This window comes from Scardinius erythrophthalmus (genome assembly GCF_964197995.2).
Source record: "Scardinius erythrophthalmus genome assembly, chromosome: 9".
Taxonomy (NCBI): Eukaryota; Metazoa; Chordata; class Actinopteri; order Cypriniformes; family Leuciscidae; genus Scardinius; species Scardinius erythrophthalmus.
In genome coordinates, this window is record NC_138229.1 from 48,928,522 (window position 1) to 48,946,660 (window position 18,139).

At 42.2% G+C, this 18,139-nt stretch overlaps 1 protein-coding gene across 2 annotated transcripts in view; it reads left to right on the forward strand.

The window, feature by feature from the left end:
* Window positions 1-18,139, forward strand: part of LOC308696384 (cadherin-2) — a 147,397-nt gene that overhangs the window by 104,743 nt on the left and 24,515 nt on the right. For both annotated transcript variants that reach the window (XM_081375085.1, XM_081375086.1), the window contains exons 13-15: window positions 3,723-3,956; window positions 4,122-4,261; window positions 15,635-15,781. In XM_081375085.1, coding sequence (XP_081231211.1) covers window positions 3,723-3,956; window positions 4,122-4,261; window positions 15,635-15,781 — 521 coding nt within the window. The remainder of the gene's footprint in view (window positions 1-3,722; window positions 3,957-4,121; window positions 4,262-15,634; window positions 15,782-18,139) is intronic.

The window sequence follows — 18,139 nt, forward strand, 5'->3', positions numbered from 1 at the left end:
ATCTTGGTGGACTAACACAAACAAACTGTCCAACGCCATCAGATAGAGATGCTAGGACAACAGCCAGACAAGAAGAAGAACTCTAGTACCAAGCCTGGGAAGGACAGGACTTCTGATTGGTCCACATGCAGTTTCTGCCCTTCACCCATCTAGAGACTAAATCTGATAAAAACCTTATGTAAACAACACACATTCATTTCATACGTTTTCAGATAAATAAGTATTCTCAGTGCCAGCTGTTTGTAATGCAACATCTTACACAATTCCAGCTGTTAAAGTACAAATGAATGAATGCATAACAGTTCAATCTTTTTGGACTCTATTTGTTTAGAATATTGCCAAAGCTATTCTGGTGGTGGTTTGGAAAGTGAGAAATGCATTGGTATAATGAAATAACACACAGGTGTGATGATTAGATGAGTGTGTGCAAGTGTGAGCCAGAAGGTTTTTTGGAAAATTTAGTGCAAGGTGACTTGTATGGTGACTGAGGATTGTGACAGTTCCCCCCCCCCCCCCCACGGCGTGACCTCACGGCTTAAAGAGGTGAGAGCGGAGGCTTAGGAGGAGGGCGTGGAGATGGCGACAGAAGATGGCAAAGGGATGGTGATGGCAGGCAGTGGAGGAATGGTGAGAGATGGACAAGACCCCGGCAGCGATGATGGTATCCGTCTGAAGGAACAGACCCAGAGCCCAGTGACGTCAGCCCACAGTGGAGTCAAGGGAGAGAGGAGCCAATGTGGCGTGTCGGCTAACATCAACAAGGCGACGACCGATGGAGGCGGAGCTGGTGGATCCCAGGGCTCAGACGGAGAGCCGATGGAGAAGAGCATCATCGCTGGCACAGGGGGCCTAGGCAATGCCGCGGCTATTATTGTCTGAGGAGGAGCCAGACTGCCCGAGGACTGAGGCGATGCTGGTGTGATGGAGGACCTGGGCGTACCCGAAGGGAAGGAGGAGCTGCTGCAGCCGAAGGAGTGGAGGAACGGAGCGTTGCGGAAGAAGATTAAACACACCTGTTTCTAATCTGTTCGTAAATCAGAGACTATTTAAGCACTGCAGTGCAACTGTCCAAGGGGAGGCTGGTGGGACGAAGGAACCCGGTGGAGTCAAAAGGCCAAGTGTGTCTGGTGGAGCCAACAGATCGACGGGCTGAGACAATCTGAGGCCGGAGGCGGAGCCACTGGATCTATCCGCTCAGGTGCTGATGGTGGTTGTAGGATCTGAGGCTCGACGTGAGTGCTTGGCATTGCAGGATATGGCAAAAGGCTGACAACTTCCAGCAGAGGCTGGGCTGGAGAACTGGGGATGGAGGCAGATGAAGGCTAGACAGGGTTGAAGGTAACACAACATTGTTTGTTCTGTCTAAAAACAGCAATGAAGGCTCAGAAGAAAGATAAAAAGTTCAAACAGTGCATGGTGCTGTCTTGGAACAGCAATGAAGAATTCGAAATGGGGTGGGAGACGATACCTCCGCACTGAAGTCAATCAGCCAGTCCTCAGTCTCAAATTCCACCAGTGTGCCCTCGGTCACTGATGTCGTGGGTTCACACCCCTGGTCAGACTCACCGGGGGCTCCTCTTCCGGGGCGAGGGTCAGCTCTGGCCACTTCTCATTGGGCTCTGGCTGACGCGGCTGAGGACACTCGCGCATTTCCTCTGTGGTGGAACAGACTGTGGGTCTGGCTGTATTCTGGACCGAGGATATACACTCTCCAGACACCAGATGATAGCCTCCCTCCAGTTCAGCCCAAAGGTGTCTGTACAGGGTGATGGCAATTCTCTCCGATCCAGAACAGTGACTTCAGGGTCTCGTCGTCAAAGGGGCTGGTGACAGTTAGAATGTTAGGGTTACTAATGATAGTAAGAATAAATAACTCATCAGAAATTAAATCCTCCACTAGATGAAGTCGCTCCTCAAAATGAAACCGAAACCACAGTCGCGCTCTTCTTCTGAGGTAAATTCTTCCAGGATTATTCCTTACCGCGTCGCAAAATTATATAAAGTAAATTAATCTAATAAAACTTGATATGCTTTATCGAGTTGATGTCGGCGTTGACTTTGCATTGGATCACCTCAGATCATTACTATTATGAAAAGCACACGTAGTGTTCACATTAATGATTTCACACGAGAACGACTGGCATCTCTCTCTTTTCATACCAATTAAATAAAAAGAGAATATCTGTTTTCATTTAGACCATTTAAAAGCAGACACATAAATGTTTCTATAGATATATTGCTCATGTCTTTGTTGTCACGGTAGGTAGCTGATAACAAAAGAGCATGATGAAGGAGATATTCAAAATAGTCTTTAAATGAAAATACCACCAAGGAAACACACAGGAGATAACTTGAAGAACCGAATAGCGCACTCAAACACTGACGAGACAGGACAATTATCTGAACAAAATAGGGAGTACTTATACTAGAACTAAATGAGGGAGCTAATGAGTTAATTAACAAGGGCCTTTATTTTACAAAAGCACAATGTTTTGTTTTGATTGTAAGTAGACACGTATAAATAGACCATTTACACTTTCGAATGAAGTATTGCTTTTAGCTGTATGTGTCATGAAGGTAAGAGGATCAGACAGCAAATGCGGAGAAATAATATCACTTTAATTGAAATAGAGCTTGCCAGAGAGTTCAATAAACAAAGGAGCAGGCTGGCGTTTCCCAAGGGAGAGTAGAGGCAAGCGGCGATTCTCCGGCTCAGTTGAGTTTTCTTAATATAAATCAGCTCCCGACACGACAGGACTAAGACATGACAGAGACACGAGGATTAGTAGGCGTTTAGTACACATGAGAGAATGCAATACTCAGGCAAAGACAGGTAGAGAGAGGGGGAAAAGAAGTAGGAACGCTAATCAGAGGAAAAGAGGATTCAGGTGAAGAGGGGAGTGAGCTATGGCTAATAGTAAAAGAGAGACAGCTGAGAGGGAATAAGGATTAAATGAGAAGGTGTGTGCGTAAATGAGGAAATAGCGGTAATGTGTGTGAGAGTGTGTGTGTGTGTGTGTGTGTGTGTGTGTGTGTGTGTGTGTGTGTGTAAGAAACAGGATCATGACAATATGACCATAAATTGAGTAGTTTAAGATGATTTCACTGCTATGTGAAAAAAAAAAAAATCCAACAGAACGTGCCGGCATAAAAAGTTGTATGCACTTGTGAAAAGAATGCTGTAAAGAAGATGCTATGAGGATGAAGAAAGAACTTCTATGAATTTCTACTACCAAATAAAAATTTGGTTTGACCACCCTTAGCCTTTAAAACTACTTTTGTCTTATCTTCAGTTGTGGAGTTTTTGAGTAAGCTTTGCGGGTAGATTTCTCTAAATGTCTTGGAGATGTTTCCCCAGTTCTTATGGATTTAGTCCATCTCAGTTTTTGCGGTCTCATGTAAGTCAGTGATGGGGATATTATGGGGATATCTGTGGGAACTGCACAAAAATAATACCAGATTATTACAATTAATGGCAAAAAGGAATGTTTGGAAATGTAAACTGATATTTCCTACTGGCACAATAAAGCAAAAGATATACATTTTGCTCCTCAATGAAAATGCCACACAGTAAATACTGTCCAGTGTAGACACTTTTATTAATTTCTTATTTTATTACTGACTCAAGAACACAAATAACTCACCTGCAGTTAAATATATTTGAATCATTTAAAGTATTGTGCAAAATTACTGCTTAAATACTCTTTAAATCCATTTCCTAGGTGATTATGCACAACTCGCTCTTAAAATTGACTTTTTGGAGAATGGAATCTACAAGATTCCCATTATAATCACAGACTCTGGTGAGATACCGTTGTCCAACACCTCGTATCTGCAAGTGAAGGTCTGTCAGTGTGATCTTAATGGAGACTGCACAGACCAGGAGCGCATCGTGACCGCAGGGATCAGCACAGGAGTGATTATCACCCTCCTGCTCTGCATCATCACCCTCCTCAGTGAGTCACAATGATCATTTGCAGGGTAAATGTGTCAAATAATTGTCTTAAATATAATGTCACAAAGCAAAATACCTTTCTTGAGCTTCCCCCTTTCAGTGTCGATGCTGCAAAGAAAAACAAATGTTGTGTTCCATTTGCATGAATAACTTTCTCTCTGTGTAGTCCTTGTGTTGTTGTTCGTTGTGTGGATGAAAAGGAGAGATAAAGAACGACTGGCCAAGCAGCTGCTGATTGACCCAGAGGAGGACATCAGAGACAACATCCTGAAATATGATGAAGAGGGAGGAGGCGAGGAAGACCAGGTACTGTCCACTAACTCTAACTGGTTCATTTTAAACTAAAAAGATTTTTAGCATTTTTAGATTTGAATAAAAAACTTTTAGCTCCTTTTTCTTGGTACTACAGTAATGAAAAACATCAGAGGGGTGACCCTTCAAAATTATGAGGGTGGAATACTTTAAATGTCATCAGCCTCTCTCCACAATATGACTTAAGAAGATACCTTTATATTGTATATAATTTGAGAACATAACAAAATCATTTGTGTAACCATATAGTGATTGGTACTGAGGACGTAGTGATTTGTGATCACGTCACCTAAGGTCTACTTATGAGTGTATCGGATGATTCCTCCCTCCTTTTACCTCAGGCACCAAATTTCACCTTAACAGTTTGAACATCATGAAATTGTGTGGAGTGGTGACGGCACAGAGTCACATTCCAGTAGTTGCTTCCCCACTGGGCTGGGGTGTGCTGAGCATCTGTTTGAAGCCTAGAGGGTCCTTATCGCATGGACTGTGCCGCTGGGTCAGATGGGGCATCCTGCTCAAATTTGCCCATTGGCCTCTGTTCATCATGGCCTCCTAATCATCACCATAAAAACTCATTGGCTCATGGTCTGCTCTCCACCAGTAAGCTGGTGTGTGGTGGGCGTTCTGGCGCAATATGGCTGCCGTCGCATCATCCAGGTGGATGCTGCACATTGGTGGTGGTTGAGGAGATACCCCCTTCTATGTAAAGCGCTTTGAGTACCTAGAAAAGCGCTATATAAATGTAATGAATTTTTAGTGTTATTTTGAGTTTTTTAGAATTATTATTGAGATTGCAGTCCTACTGGTGAAGGATGCAATCGAGCCGGTCCCTCCAGCGGAAATGAAGACCGGCTTTTACAGCCCGTACTTCATTGTACCCAATAAAAGCGGTGGGTTATGACCTATCTTGGACCTGCGTTTCCTGAACCGGTCCCTTCACAGGCTGCCATTCAAAATGCTTATGCAGAAACGCATTTTCAAAGTGCATCCGTCCCCAAGGTTGGTTTGCAGCGATTGACCTGAAGGACGTGTCCTTTCATGTCTCGATTTTCCCACGACACAGACCATTTCTTTGCTTTGCGTTTGAGGGACGGACATATCAGTACAAAGTATTACCCTTCGGGCTGGCCCTGTCACCCCATGTCTTCACGAAAGTCGCGGAGACGGCCATTGCTCCCATGTGCGAGCGTGGTGTTCATGTCAACTACCTCGACGAATGGCTTATCCTGGCCCAGTTGAGAGAGCAGTTGTACGAACACAGGGACATGGTGCTCAGTCACCTCAGCCACCTAGGGCTTTGGGTCAACTGTGAAAAGAGCAAACTCACCCACGGGCAGATGATCTTGGACTCGATCAACATGACAGAGGCCCGTGTCCAGAGGCCTCACAGTAAGGCCGCTCAGATTGCTTCATATGAGGCCGCTCCAACACTGGCTCCATTATCGAGTCCCGAGATGGGCGTGGCAGAGTGGCTTGTGCCGGGTCCAAGTGACCCCGCATTGTCGCCAAACTCTCAGCTTGTGGTCGGACCCTTTGTTCCTGCGGGCAGGTGTTCCCCTAGATCAAGTGTCCAGGCATTCTGTGGTCTCCACGGATGCCTCTGCCACGGGCTGGGGGGCCACGTACAATGGGCATGCAGCTTCAGAACTGTGGACGGGGCCATTGCGTACATCAACCGCCAGGGTGGTCTATGTTTCAACTCGCCCACCACCATGTCACAACTCGCCCACCATCTCCTCCTTGGAGTAAGAAGCATCTGAGGTTGCTTCGTGCCGTTTACATTCCGGGCCTGCTCAACTGTGCAGCTGACGAGCTCTCACGGCAGCAAGTGCTACAGGGAGAATGGCGACTCCACCCCCAGCTGGTCCGGCTGATTTGGAGGCGCTTCGGGACCTCACAGATAGATCTGTTTGCCGCCCCGGACACGTAGCACTGCCAGCTGTTTTACTCCTTGACCGAGAACCTGCTCTCTCAGAGATGGGGCACCCTATGGCACCCGCGTCCGGAGGTCTGGAAACTCAATGTCTGGTCCCTGGATGGGACGCGGAGGTTCTAGGTGACCTACCCCAAGCGGTAGTTGACACCATCACTTCTGCTAGAACCCCCTCTGCGAGGCGCCTCTATGCGTTGAAGTGGAACCTGTTCGTCGAGCGGTGTTCTTCTCAGGAGAACCCCCGAACTTGCTTGATCAGAGCCGTGCTTTTCTTCCTGCAAGAGGGCTTGGAGCGAAGGCTGTCTCCCTCCACCCTTAAAGTGTATGTTGCCGCTATCGCCACACATCACGATGCAGTTGAAAGTAAGTCATTAGGAAAGCACGACCTGATTGTCAGGTACCTGAGGGGGGCGAGGAGACTAAATCCGCCTCGCCCGCTCTCTATACCCTCTTGGGATTTGTCTCTGGTTCTTTCGGCACTTCAGAGACCACCCTTTGAGCCTTTGCAATCAGCTGAGTTAAAAATTATGTCCTGTAAGACAATACTCCCGGTTGCATTGGCCTCTATCAAGAGGGTATGGCATTTTTGGTCGACGAATCGTGCCTAGAATTTGGCCCGGCTAACTCTCACGTGATCCTGAGACCCCGGCGCGGTTACGTGCCCAAGGTTACTACCACTCCCTTTCGGGAACAGGTAGTGAACCTGCAAGCGCTGCCTTTGGAGGAGGCAGACCCAGCCCTGGCTTTTCTCTATCCCGTTCACACTCTGTGTCTGTATGTGGACAGAACGCAAAGCTTCAGGACCTCAGATCAGCTCTTCATCTGTTACGGAGGCCAGCAGAACGGGAAGGCTGTCTCCAAGCAGAGGATGGCCTACTGGATAGTGGATACCAAAATAAAATTCTGTATCAAAAATTATAAGGAAACACCAGTACTTTGTTTAGGCTTGGTTTGTAGGGAATTCCAAACCTGTGCACATATATTCAAACGCACATAACTATAGAACCAATTCTTAATGCGCATGTGAACGCCATCAGCGTTTCTCACAGGTTTGCGTTTAAAGTCTGTGTAGAGAGAATGGTGTCGTCTTAGCGGCCCCTAATTTAATAACAAATGATCGTTGCGACGGAAGCGAATCAATCAAAACTAACTTTAGCTGGAAAATAACTTTATTAAAGAAACGCTATAATTCCAAAACAATCTCTGTTAACTTAAATTATATGTTTATCTCTGTAAAGCTGCTTTGAAACAATCTACATTGTTAAAAGCGCGGTAACACTTTACGGTAAGGGTACATGAATTATCATGAATTCATGTATAAATTCATGCATGAAATATGCATTCATTCATGCATTAATATCTCATGAATCATCAGGAACTAACACGAGTTCAACGTTTTTCATTCATGACTTCATGGATGAACAACACCTTAATTAAAACATTAACTAAGATGAGTACATCATCATGAATTATGATTTATTACGCATGATCATGATGTTTTCTTTGTTCATACAAAAAATTGGTCTTTACCACCCATTGTGGATAAAGCTATGGTTATGGTACATAAATCATGAATTCATGCATTAGAAAAAAGTATTATTTCATGCATGCAAGACTACTCTTCGAATTATTAAAGGAATGTACAAAAATCCACATTATCTAATGCATGCATACAGGCTAGAACAGTATATCAATTAATGTGAGAACTTTTTTTCTGAATTATGATCTGAGTTATCCAGCATGTTCATGTCTTCTTCATAGCCTGCAGGTAAATGGACAGACCCCAAAATTGGCCAATCACAGCACATAACATACGAATTCTGTTGGCGTTCAAATACAGTAGTCATCATTAACTAAGCATTGTTTATCTATGACTTCATCATGTTTGTGGCCCCTCAACTAAAGTGGTGACTTGGTGCTTTGAAACACTGATGAACAATGTGTTTTCATTATGATCTTAGTTATCCAGCATGTTCATGTCTTCTTCATAGCCTGCAGGTAAATGGACAGACCCCCAAATTGGCCAATCACAGCACATAACATATGAATTCTGTTGGCATTCAAATACAGTAGTCATCATTAACTAAGCATTGTTTATCTATGACTTCATCATGTGTGTGGCCCCTCAACTAAAGTGGTGACTTGGTGCTTTGAAACACTGATGAACAATGTGGCATAACTGTGAAATGACATGAATATGAACATGAAAGTTCAAGCCTTTGCAAAAAATGTACTGTAGACACAAATGGACTTTGATCTTAACTGTACTGCTTTATTATTAAACGATAAACCAGTTAAAAACCATAAAGCTGTTTTAAAAAAATGTTTCACAAACAGCTTGATCTCTTTTTGGGTAAAGAGTAATGTATAAAGCTACTGATGCGTCTCCTCCATATCATGAAATTGTAAAACAGCTTTATGGTTTTGTAAAGAGTTTTCAGATATACAGACACTTAAAATAAAGTTCATGGTGTAGCCTATGTAGGCTACTGAATTCCTTCTCAGCTCTTTCCAGCTGTTAATTTAACTGGTTTATACCGTTTGGTTTCAGAATAAAGCAGTAAAGTTACATAACATTATTACAATTTTACAGCTAAAAACGTACGTGAAAGTATTTAGCCTACGAATATTTCATATCACAAAGATATCTGTATAATTTCCCTTTTACCATTTAATAGATTATAAATGTATGATCCCTTAACCCTAACTCCACACCTAAACATATCCATTTTATAGATAATATTAAAAGGATAAAACGTAATGGACAGATATGTGTAGGGAAATGGCAGCTTTATTAACAATGTAGCATTAAAAGATAGTTTGAGCCACTTATCCTACCCCTACCCCTAACCATTTCTTAAAACTACGTACCTACAATTATAAATTAAAACAGCAGACAGACAATCACAATCATTTATTTATTGAGAAAATGTTAAAACCGGTACCAAAAGTCGTTCACATGACGATGTGTCGCAGTCCTCTCTGGCAGTAACGTTATATAATGGTTATGTATGAGGTAACGTTACAGAGCAGAATTTAAGTTATTAATCCATGAAAATGTTAATCCGGTTTCGCGCGCGCGCTTCTCCATTTCAAATGTAGTAAACAACTTAAACACGGCATGTCGCAATCTGTTACGAAGCATGCGAGAGCCAATGAGCGTTTGATATCACTGCCGTAAAACATGTCGTAACGCTTCGGGCGCAATTTTTGAATTTGAATTCACCACGAGCGCGGGATTTGACGTTGACAGTCTCTGCTGAGAAATGGAGATGAAGATCACTGGATAAAGGGCTGCATTTGGATCTATTTCTTTCAAACAACGTATGGATTCTAAAGATTTGGATCACATTAAGCTAATAAAATTGATTTCTTTTGTGAATTTATGTTGTGTTTTAGATTATGTGTCAAAACATTAAAGGGTTAGTTCACCCAAAAATGAAAATTCTGTCAGTAATTACTCACCCTCATGTTGTTCCAACCATGTAAGTCTTTCGTTCATCTTCGGAACACAAATTAAGATATTTTTGATGAAATCTGACAGAATTTTGACTCCTCCATAGGCTTCCAGTGTGACCGAAACTCACCGGCCCAGAATAGTTATTAAAACATCGTTAAAATAGTCCAAGTAACTACAGTGGCACTACATTAAGTTTATCATGCGACGAGAATACTTTTTGTGCGCAAAAACAAACAAAAATAACGACTTTATTCCACTTTTCATTTCCTTCTCTCTGGGCCTCGTAGTGTTTTTGCGCTGCGCGTCTGTGTTGCACGTCATCACGCAACACACACATGACCGGCGTCGGCCAATAGTGAGCCTACGTGGTGACGTGTAACACAGACGCGCTACGCATTGTGCGCAAAAAGACTACGCGAACCAACTAGAGGCCCAGAGAGAAGGAAATGAAAAGTGGAATAAAGTCGTTATTTTTATTTGTTTTTGCGCACAGAAAGTATTCTCGTCGCTTGATATACTTAAGATTGAGCCACTGGAGTCACTTGGACTATATTAACGATCTCTTTAATAACTTTTCTGGGCCAGCAAGTTTCGGTCACATAGAAGCCTATGGAGGAGTGAAACATGGCTCAGATTTCATCAAAAATATCTTAATTTGTGTTCCGAAGATGAACGAAGGTCTTACGCGGTTGGAACAACATGAGGGTGAGTAATTACTGACAGAATTTTCATTTTTGGGTGAACTAACCCTTTAATGCCACGATTTTAATATGCATAAGTTAAATAGGAATACGCCCAAATTTGTACGTCGTTGTTTGTAAGTTGTTTATAAGTCCACTGTCCACTGTCAGTATTATACATTTCTGTGTGTATAAAACATAAATAAATGTACGTATGGTAGAACTACACTTTACGTAAAAATACACGTATTCTCATGAGATCACGTTGCAAGTTAAGTTCAAAGTCCTTTTCTGTCCACAGTACATTGTTTGCAAAGGCTTGAACTTTCATGTTCATGTCATTTCACAGTTATTCCACATTGTTCATCAGTGTTTCAAAGCACCAAGTCACCACTTTAGTTGAGGGGCCACAAACATGATGAAGTCATAGATAAATAATGCTTAGTTAATGATGACTACTGTATTTGAATGCCAACAGAATTCGTATGTTATGTGCTGTGATTGGCCAATTTGGGGGTCTGTCCATTTACCTGCAGGCTATGAAGAAGACATGAACATGCTGGATAACTAAGATCATAATGAAAACACATTGTTCATCAGTGTTTCAAAGCACCAAGTCACCACTTTAGTTGAGGGGCCACAAACATGATGAAGTCATAGATAAACAATGCTTAGTTAATGATGACTACTGTATTTGAACGCCAACAGAATTCGTATGTTATGTGCTGTGATTGGCCAATTTTGGGGTCTGTCCATTTACCTGCAGGCTATGAAGAAGACATGAACATGCTGGATAACTCAGATCATAATTCAGAAAAAAAGTTATCACATTAATTGATATACTGTTCTAGCCTGTATGCATGCATTAGATAATGTGGATTTTTGTACATTCCTTTAATAATTCGAAGAGTAGTCTTGCATGCATGAAATAATACTTTTTTCTAATGCATGAATTCATGATTTATGTACCATAACCATAGCTTTATTCACAATGGGTGGTAAAGACCAATTTTTTGTATGAACAAAGAAAACATCATGATCATGCGTAATAAATCATAATTCATGATGATGTACTCATCTTAGTTAATGTTTTAATTAAGGTGTTGTTCATCCATGAAGTCATGAATGAAAAACGTTGAACTCGTGTTAGTTCCTGATGATTCATGAGATATTAATGCATGAATGAATGCATATTTCATGCATGAATTTATACATGAATTCATGATAATTCATGTACCCTTACCGTAAAGTGTTACCAAAAGCGCTATATAAATGAAGATGACTTGACTTGACTTGACTTGGCTTACAAAGCCCAAGGCGTGCTCAGCCCGCTCAGGTTGAGAGCCCACTCCACTAGGAATGTCGCTTCTTCCTGGGCACTGGCACACGGTGCCTTGCTGATAGACATCTGTAAAGCTGCGGGCTGGGCGACACCTAACACGGTTGAGCCGGGTTCTTCCTGTGTGTTTGCTTCAACCAGCCGGTAACACGAAGTTCCCGCTCTAGTGTCGGCTTGCTGTGCCACTCCCCTCCACGGAGCGGATACGTGCGCTTTTTTGCTCCAGTCGAGTTCCCCATTCTGGCGAACCCTGTGAGTTCCACCACACCCCTCCGGCAGTCGGACGTTATGGAGGACCCGACGCCAGGCCTAGTGCTCGTATGCTTGTTAACTTGTGCTAGGCTGGGCTTCATATGTGGTGATCCCTGCGGCGATCCCATATGCGTATTCTTCCACGACCAGCTCCCTGTGGTGAGCCTGTGTCTTTCCCTTGGCAGAGTCTGCTCTGCCGTCACTGTCTGGTGTTACCTCCCCTTTCTTAGGCTGGAGCCACCCCAGTGACATTCCATATGTCGCACTGCCCCTCCGGCCAGTCCATATTGTATTCTCCACATGTTACCTCCCTTCAGGCAGGATGTGGCTCCGCAGTGTCCCTCTCCCCTGGAAAGGCACGCTTTCCCAGTGTTATCCAAGAATTCCAATGTGTGGGGTATAACGGAACAGCAGTTCAAACTCTGAGAGTCTTGCGTAGGGCGCTGGATGTGGCAGCAACCGTGGCGTTTTCCATAGTTTACATCGAACGTGAGCGACTGATAGGGAACGTCCCGGTTACTAATGTAACCCTCGTTCCCTGAAGGAGGGAACAGGAGACGTAACGTCCCGTCGCCACGGTTACTGACCATTGCTGTACGGCCGAACACGTCTCGGCTTCTCAGCGTAAAACAATATGCGACGCACCTGCTGCTCGTTATATGCTCGCACTCCAAGCAGAGCAGCTGATGCAATTATCACATGCCAATGTGCTTTGGCTCGTTTTAATACTCTCAAAGTAGATTGGTCTCTCAAGGCGATCCCAATTACGTTGTCACGTCGATGTTACGTCTCCCGTTCCCTACTTCAGGGAACGAGGGTTACGTTAGCAACCGAGCCGTTACTTTATCTTCATCTATGTGGATTACCTGAGTTTGTTTTCATTAAAGAACCCTTTTGTTTATTGAAAGCTTTTTTTCAACTTTCCTTCATCATCATCATCTGGACCTAACCATGACACCAATGCAGTGTTGACAGAACTGGGCTAATATGGTCATATTTCTGCGTTTAGATCCAGAAAATGAAACTGTTCGCTTCTCTGTCAAACTTTAGTTTGATTTAGTTAGATTTAGTGTGAAAACTTCCCCAGCTATAGAAGATACTTTCAAAGTCTTTAAGGCTTCCGGTAAGATGCTGTCCCTAAAACAAAAGTGAACTGACCTAGTGTCACAATCCCTGTATGTGTCTTGTCGGACTTTTATGTTAAAGTGTATTCTTAGTTCCCCATTGTTTCTGTGTTAACTTCCTGTGCTTGGTTCCTGTTTTGTCTTGTGCCTTGTTTGTCACCATAGTTACCCTCATTAGTTCTCATGACATCAATCACCAACACCTGTCCCTTGTTCCTTGTTAGCCTGACTATTTAAACCTCTGTGCTTCAGTAGTTGTTTCTCGGTCGTTGCTTCTGTATGTGTTCTCAAGTCGTTGTTCTCCAGTCATTGTTCTCCAGTTGTTTTTCTCCAGCCTTCTCTTTGTGGATTTTACCCTTGTTCCTGTATTATTTTGCGTTTATGCTTGTCTATTAAAACTTGTGCTTGCATCTGGATTCTCTCTCTGCCTCGTCCCTGCTTACACGTGACACCTAGGATCTTTTATATAGTTTAACCCTCTGGGGTCGACAAACGCGCCGGTGCGTTTTGCTGGATTTTCTTCACATAGTAGCACAATAAACTTAAATTTCTCCATCATTTATGGTCATACAGAAAAAAGAAATATGAAAAAAGAATCTGTGATATTTCTACTTTTGTATGTGTCCACTTACAATCGAATCAAAACATTGTGCTTTTGTAAAATAAAGAAAATAAACAGGGTGTGCGTTCTGCCTCTCCGTCGCGGTGAACTTTTTTTTCTTGAGCACGTCTATAAACTGAAACAAAACTCAGCGAATACTTGTCGCACATTTATGAGCCATATACCTTCATAAACATGTAAGTGTGTACTTTTAAATCATCGGATTCAAACTGAAACCAAATATTCTCTGTTTAAGTAATTTGTATAAAACCAACAAGATGTCCAGCTTCTCACGCGCTTAGATTCACATGCAAATCTCCACATGGAACGCGAACGCGCTCATTACCTCAAAAACAAAGCACCAACAAACTTCACAAGTCTCTGCTTTTCGTCAAGTTTGAAAGACGTGCCGTGAGCTTACATTTGATTTACCTCAGAAGAAGAAGAACGCGATTTGAAGACAAGATGTAAGGTAAGAAATTCTTAATTATTAGTTCATGTTATTGTTGCATAAACTTCACATTGCAGTTGAACTGTTGCTAGATATATGGTGAATATTATAATATTTAGACCCGTGTTTACTGTTACTGTGTTTGTGGATATCTGCTCAAACGTAGATATGTATAATATGGTAACCATAATGTTTCATATTTTGGAGCGAGCTCTGGTTTTGAATGTATCGCGATCGCGTTTGAAATGATCGCGTTTGAAAAGCAAAACGCACCAAACAAAGGTGCCTATGCCTACAAGGCACAACAAACCTGGTGTTCATTATATTATATATTGTTGGAAACATTTGTGTGTGTGTGTATTCTGTGAATTTTAAAAAGCAATTTTAACCAGAAAAATCTAAAATTTATTCCCAATAAATTTTAGAACTATATTCCCTATAGTTTCTCTTGATATCAGTATGTTCACTTTTTTTTTTCTTTCAGGGCCCAGATGCCACTCCTGCCGACTTCAACATTCACATGAGTCTCTGTACATGAACATGGTTAAGTGAAAATCAAACACCTTGGAAATGAAAGGTATGTACAATGTTTTTAGGAATGGCACAAAGGTCTCTGTCTTTGGATGATTGTTTTCAATAGTGTGCTTTTTTGTCATGTGTTGTGTATATTTGGATTATGTTGTGTTGTAAATAAATCCAAACAATCAAAAAAACATTCTTTTTTAAATCTCCTTATTCTTTGTGCAAGGTTGCTCAGAATGACAGGGCGTGATAGCTCCTAATAGGGCCGTTAGGGGAGGGTCTTTGTCTTTCTCAGGTGTGAAAAGCTTACATATTATTGAGGTGATCACGCCCCTTCGCATAGAGCTTTCTTACACAAAACACGTCTTAGAAATTTGAAATCAATAATATTGTCTTATCTGAATGAGCAGTCAGGGTGATTCTCACATAGTTTTAGAGCAAATATTCTAGGCTACGTGATACAATTTTCAAAAGTCTTGTGAAGAAATAATCAGTATGGGTTTCATGGCCTTATTTCAGTGAGAATTTTTTTTTGGTATTTTCACAAACCACGCATAAATGTCATTATCTCAAAACTACAAACTTTTACATACATGCTGCGGACATATTATTGTAGCAGAGTTTGTGCTGAATACAGTGTAATTAGACTTTAGCCATGAAAATGTCACAAGTAACAGAAATAAGCACAAATGTCAGAGCATGTCAGAACACCTCCTGGGCCCAGAAAACAGCTCAGACCCCAGAGGGTTAACATGACACAGATTTGAAAAAATAATACTAACTCCATTTGCAAGAAAAGAAGTGGTCTATGCATCAATATTGTTTCATCTTCACCATACACAAAAGTAAACAAACGTCTTCTGCTAATGCTACGCTCCTATTGTCGACACCACCACCAAGTGCTTTGGCTATGTGCTTGCAAAACGACACAGACACACCAACACAGTTCTATGAATGCTAACAATGGTCTTAATGCTTTTGCACTTTTGTGTTTGCAAACAGGATTATGACCTGAGCCAGCTGCAGCAGCCAGATACAGAGACTCATGGCATCCGCAGGTTGGATGAGAGACCTCTGCATCCCGAGCCCCATTACCCTATCAGATCCACCGTACCTCATCCTGGAGATATTGGAGATTTCATCAGTGAGGTGAAGTAGCTCTATACAAGCATCCAACAAACAAAATACTATTAAAATAGTTGTTTAAAAAGAGAAGAAAACACGGTAACACTTTACAAGACGGGTGCACTAATGTGCATTAATTCATGCTTAACTAATGCACAGATAATCATGTGTTATTGTACGACTCATAAAGAACTAAACCATCAAATAATGATTACTGCATCAGCAACTAATAAAGATTCAATATGGTTAATATATTAGGTAATATATGAATTGTTATTAATTAAATGTGTCATAATGTATTAATTTCTTAATAACACATTTTATTAAGTAAAAGTGTAAATTAATGCGTTAATTACCACAATTGGTCAAAGCAATGAACTTCAACTTCCAGTTGTCTGCTTTAATTAATCATTAACTAATGATTTGCAAATGTATTATTATGTTAGGACTATGAGGCACGTGCATGTTTGCACATGCAGTGAATGTAATGTCGGTGAATGTGTGTGAAGGATGGGTGAGTTGGGCTGCACACAAATATCAGCACACCAGAATCTGAACTCCTGACCGCTGTCACACTGTGTTTACACTGGACGAGACCAGCTCTACACTGGACATGACTGACCGACCATTGCAAGTCCATTTGTCCTTCGTAACAGAACTAGCACAAGAGCTCTGAGTACGTCAGAGATAGAGTGTGGCATCGGTTTACTGTCGGGGTTTTGTCGTGTAGTGTCGCGCCGCATCCAGTGTAGTATCACTGACTATAATGGACACTCTATTGTCTTTGTCCAGTCTAGACACAGTGTTATGAAATAGCAGAGCTCGACCGCATGTTCTCAGTGTACCTCGACCTCAAGCTTAACCTGACATAGTCCTGTGCCATGAACAACAAAGGTACTGGAAGCGGCAGTTCATCGGACTCAGTGAAATCTTGGTTGTAGATGGTTGGAAATTGAAATCCATGGCTTAGTGTGGATATCAAAACCAAAATGGCATATTACTTAACAATTAGTTAATAGTTATGTGCCTCAACAAGTCATAACATAATGATACATTTGCATTAGCTAATGATTAATTAAAGCGGACAACTGGAAGTTGAAGTACATGATTTCAACCCATTGTGGTAATTTACTAGCCTGGCAAGCCAGACCTACATCAAGATATTAGGTCTGGCAACTCTCCATAGACACGGCTCAATCCGAGGGGCGGATAAACGGCTGTCTTTCAAATTCCCTCTGCACGCAATAGGACAGCGCTTCAACCAACCAGAGCATTTTCCCAACAGCGGAGCTAACGTTAGTTGGTAGATTCAACTTTTGAATCTGGCCGGCAAAACTACGAACACATCTTCCTTTTTTAAGAATGACTTAAGTGCCGTTCTTTGCTCTTTTCTCAAAGAAAAACGTAACTCCAAGTCCTCCAGAGTCGCGGCCAAAGCCGATTCGAAAGACTGTTCTCCAGCAGCAGCTCTTCTTTGTTAAGCCCGCCCCGCCTACTCTATACACGATGTGATTGGCCTGACCCAATTTAGGATTTTACAGCTCGAAAGTCAACGGAGAGTTGCTAGACTGCCCTGGCTGCAAAATACATTTACGCATTTATTTAGTTAATAAAATGTTATTAAGGAATTAATACATTATGGGCCCTATTTTAACGATCTGAAATGCAAGTGTCAAAGCGCAAAGCGCAAGTAACTTTGTGGGCGGGTCTCGGCGCTGTTGATATTTTCCCGGCGGGATAAATGACTCTTGCGCCCGACGCAAATCTAAAATGTGTTGGTCTGAAGCAGCTTCATTATTCATAGGTGTGGTTTGGGCGTAATGTGAAATAAACCAATCAGAGCGTCATCTCACATTCCCTTTAAGAGCAGGCGCGCTTGTTCCATGGCGGATCGCTATTATAACGGCGGATTTGCCAGGAGCGGTTCACAGCCGAGGAGAGCGACGTTCTCGTCAGGGCCGTAAAACACAGAGAAGTGACATTGGGGATGGAGAAACACACCCAAATTAGCTTCGGTTAAACAGGCATATAATAATGTGGGTAAATGTGTAAGCTAGATGTATGCTTTTATAATAAATTGTCTATCTATCTATCTATCTATCTATCTATCTATCGTTTGTAATAATATGATTTGCAAAAATGAAAACCGCTGCTTCTGTGTAGATTAGAAAATCAAAGTGTAGCCTATGCGCGTTGTGCACGCTATACATTATGGTCAAGCATGCGCCCTTAAAATAGCATAATGAACAATGCGCAACGCGCCACTGACTTTAGACTAGGTTTTTTCTGGCCAGTGGCGCAATTGTTTTATGGAACAGTAAAATAGCACCAGGGATTGTTTGCGCCGGAACACGCCTCCTTTTTTGCGCTGAACCACCCAGG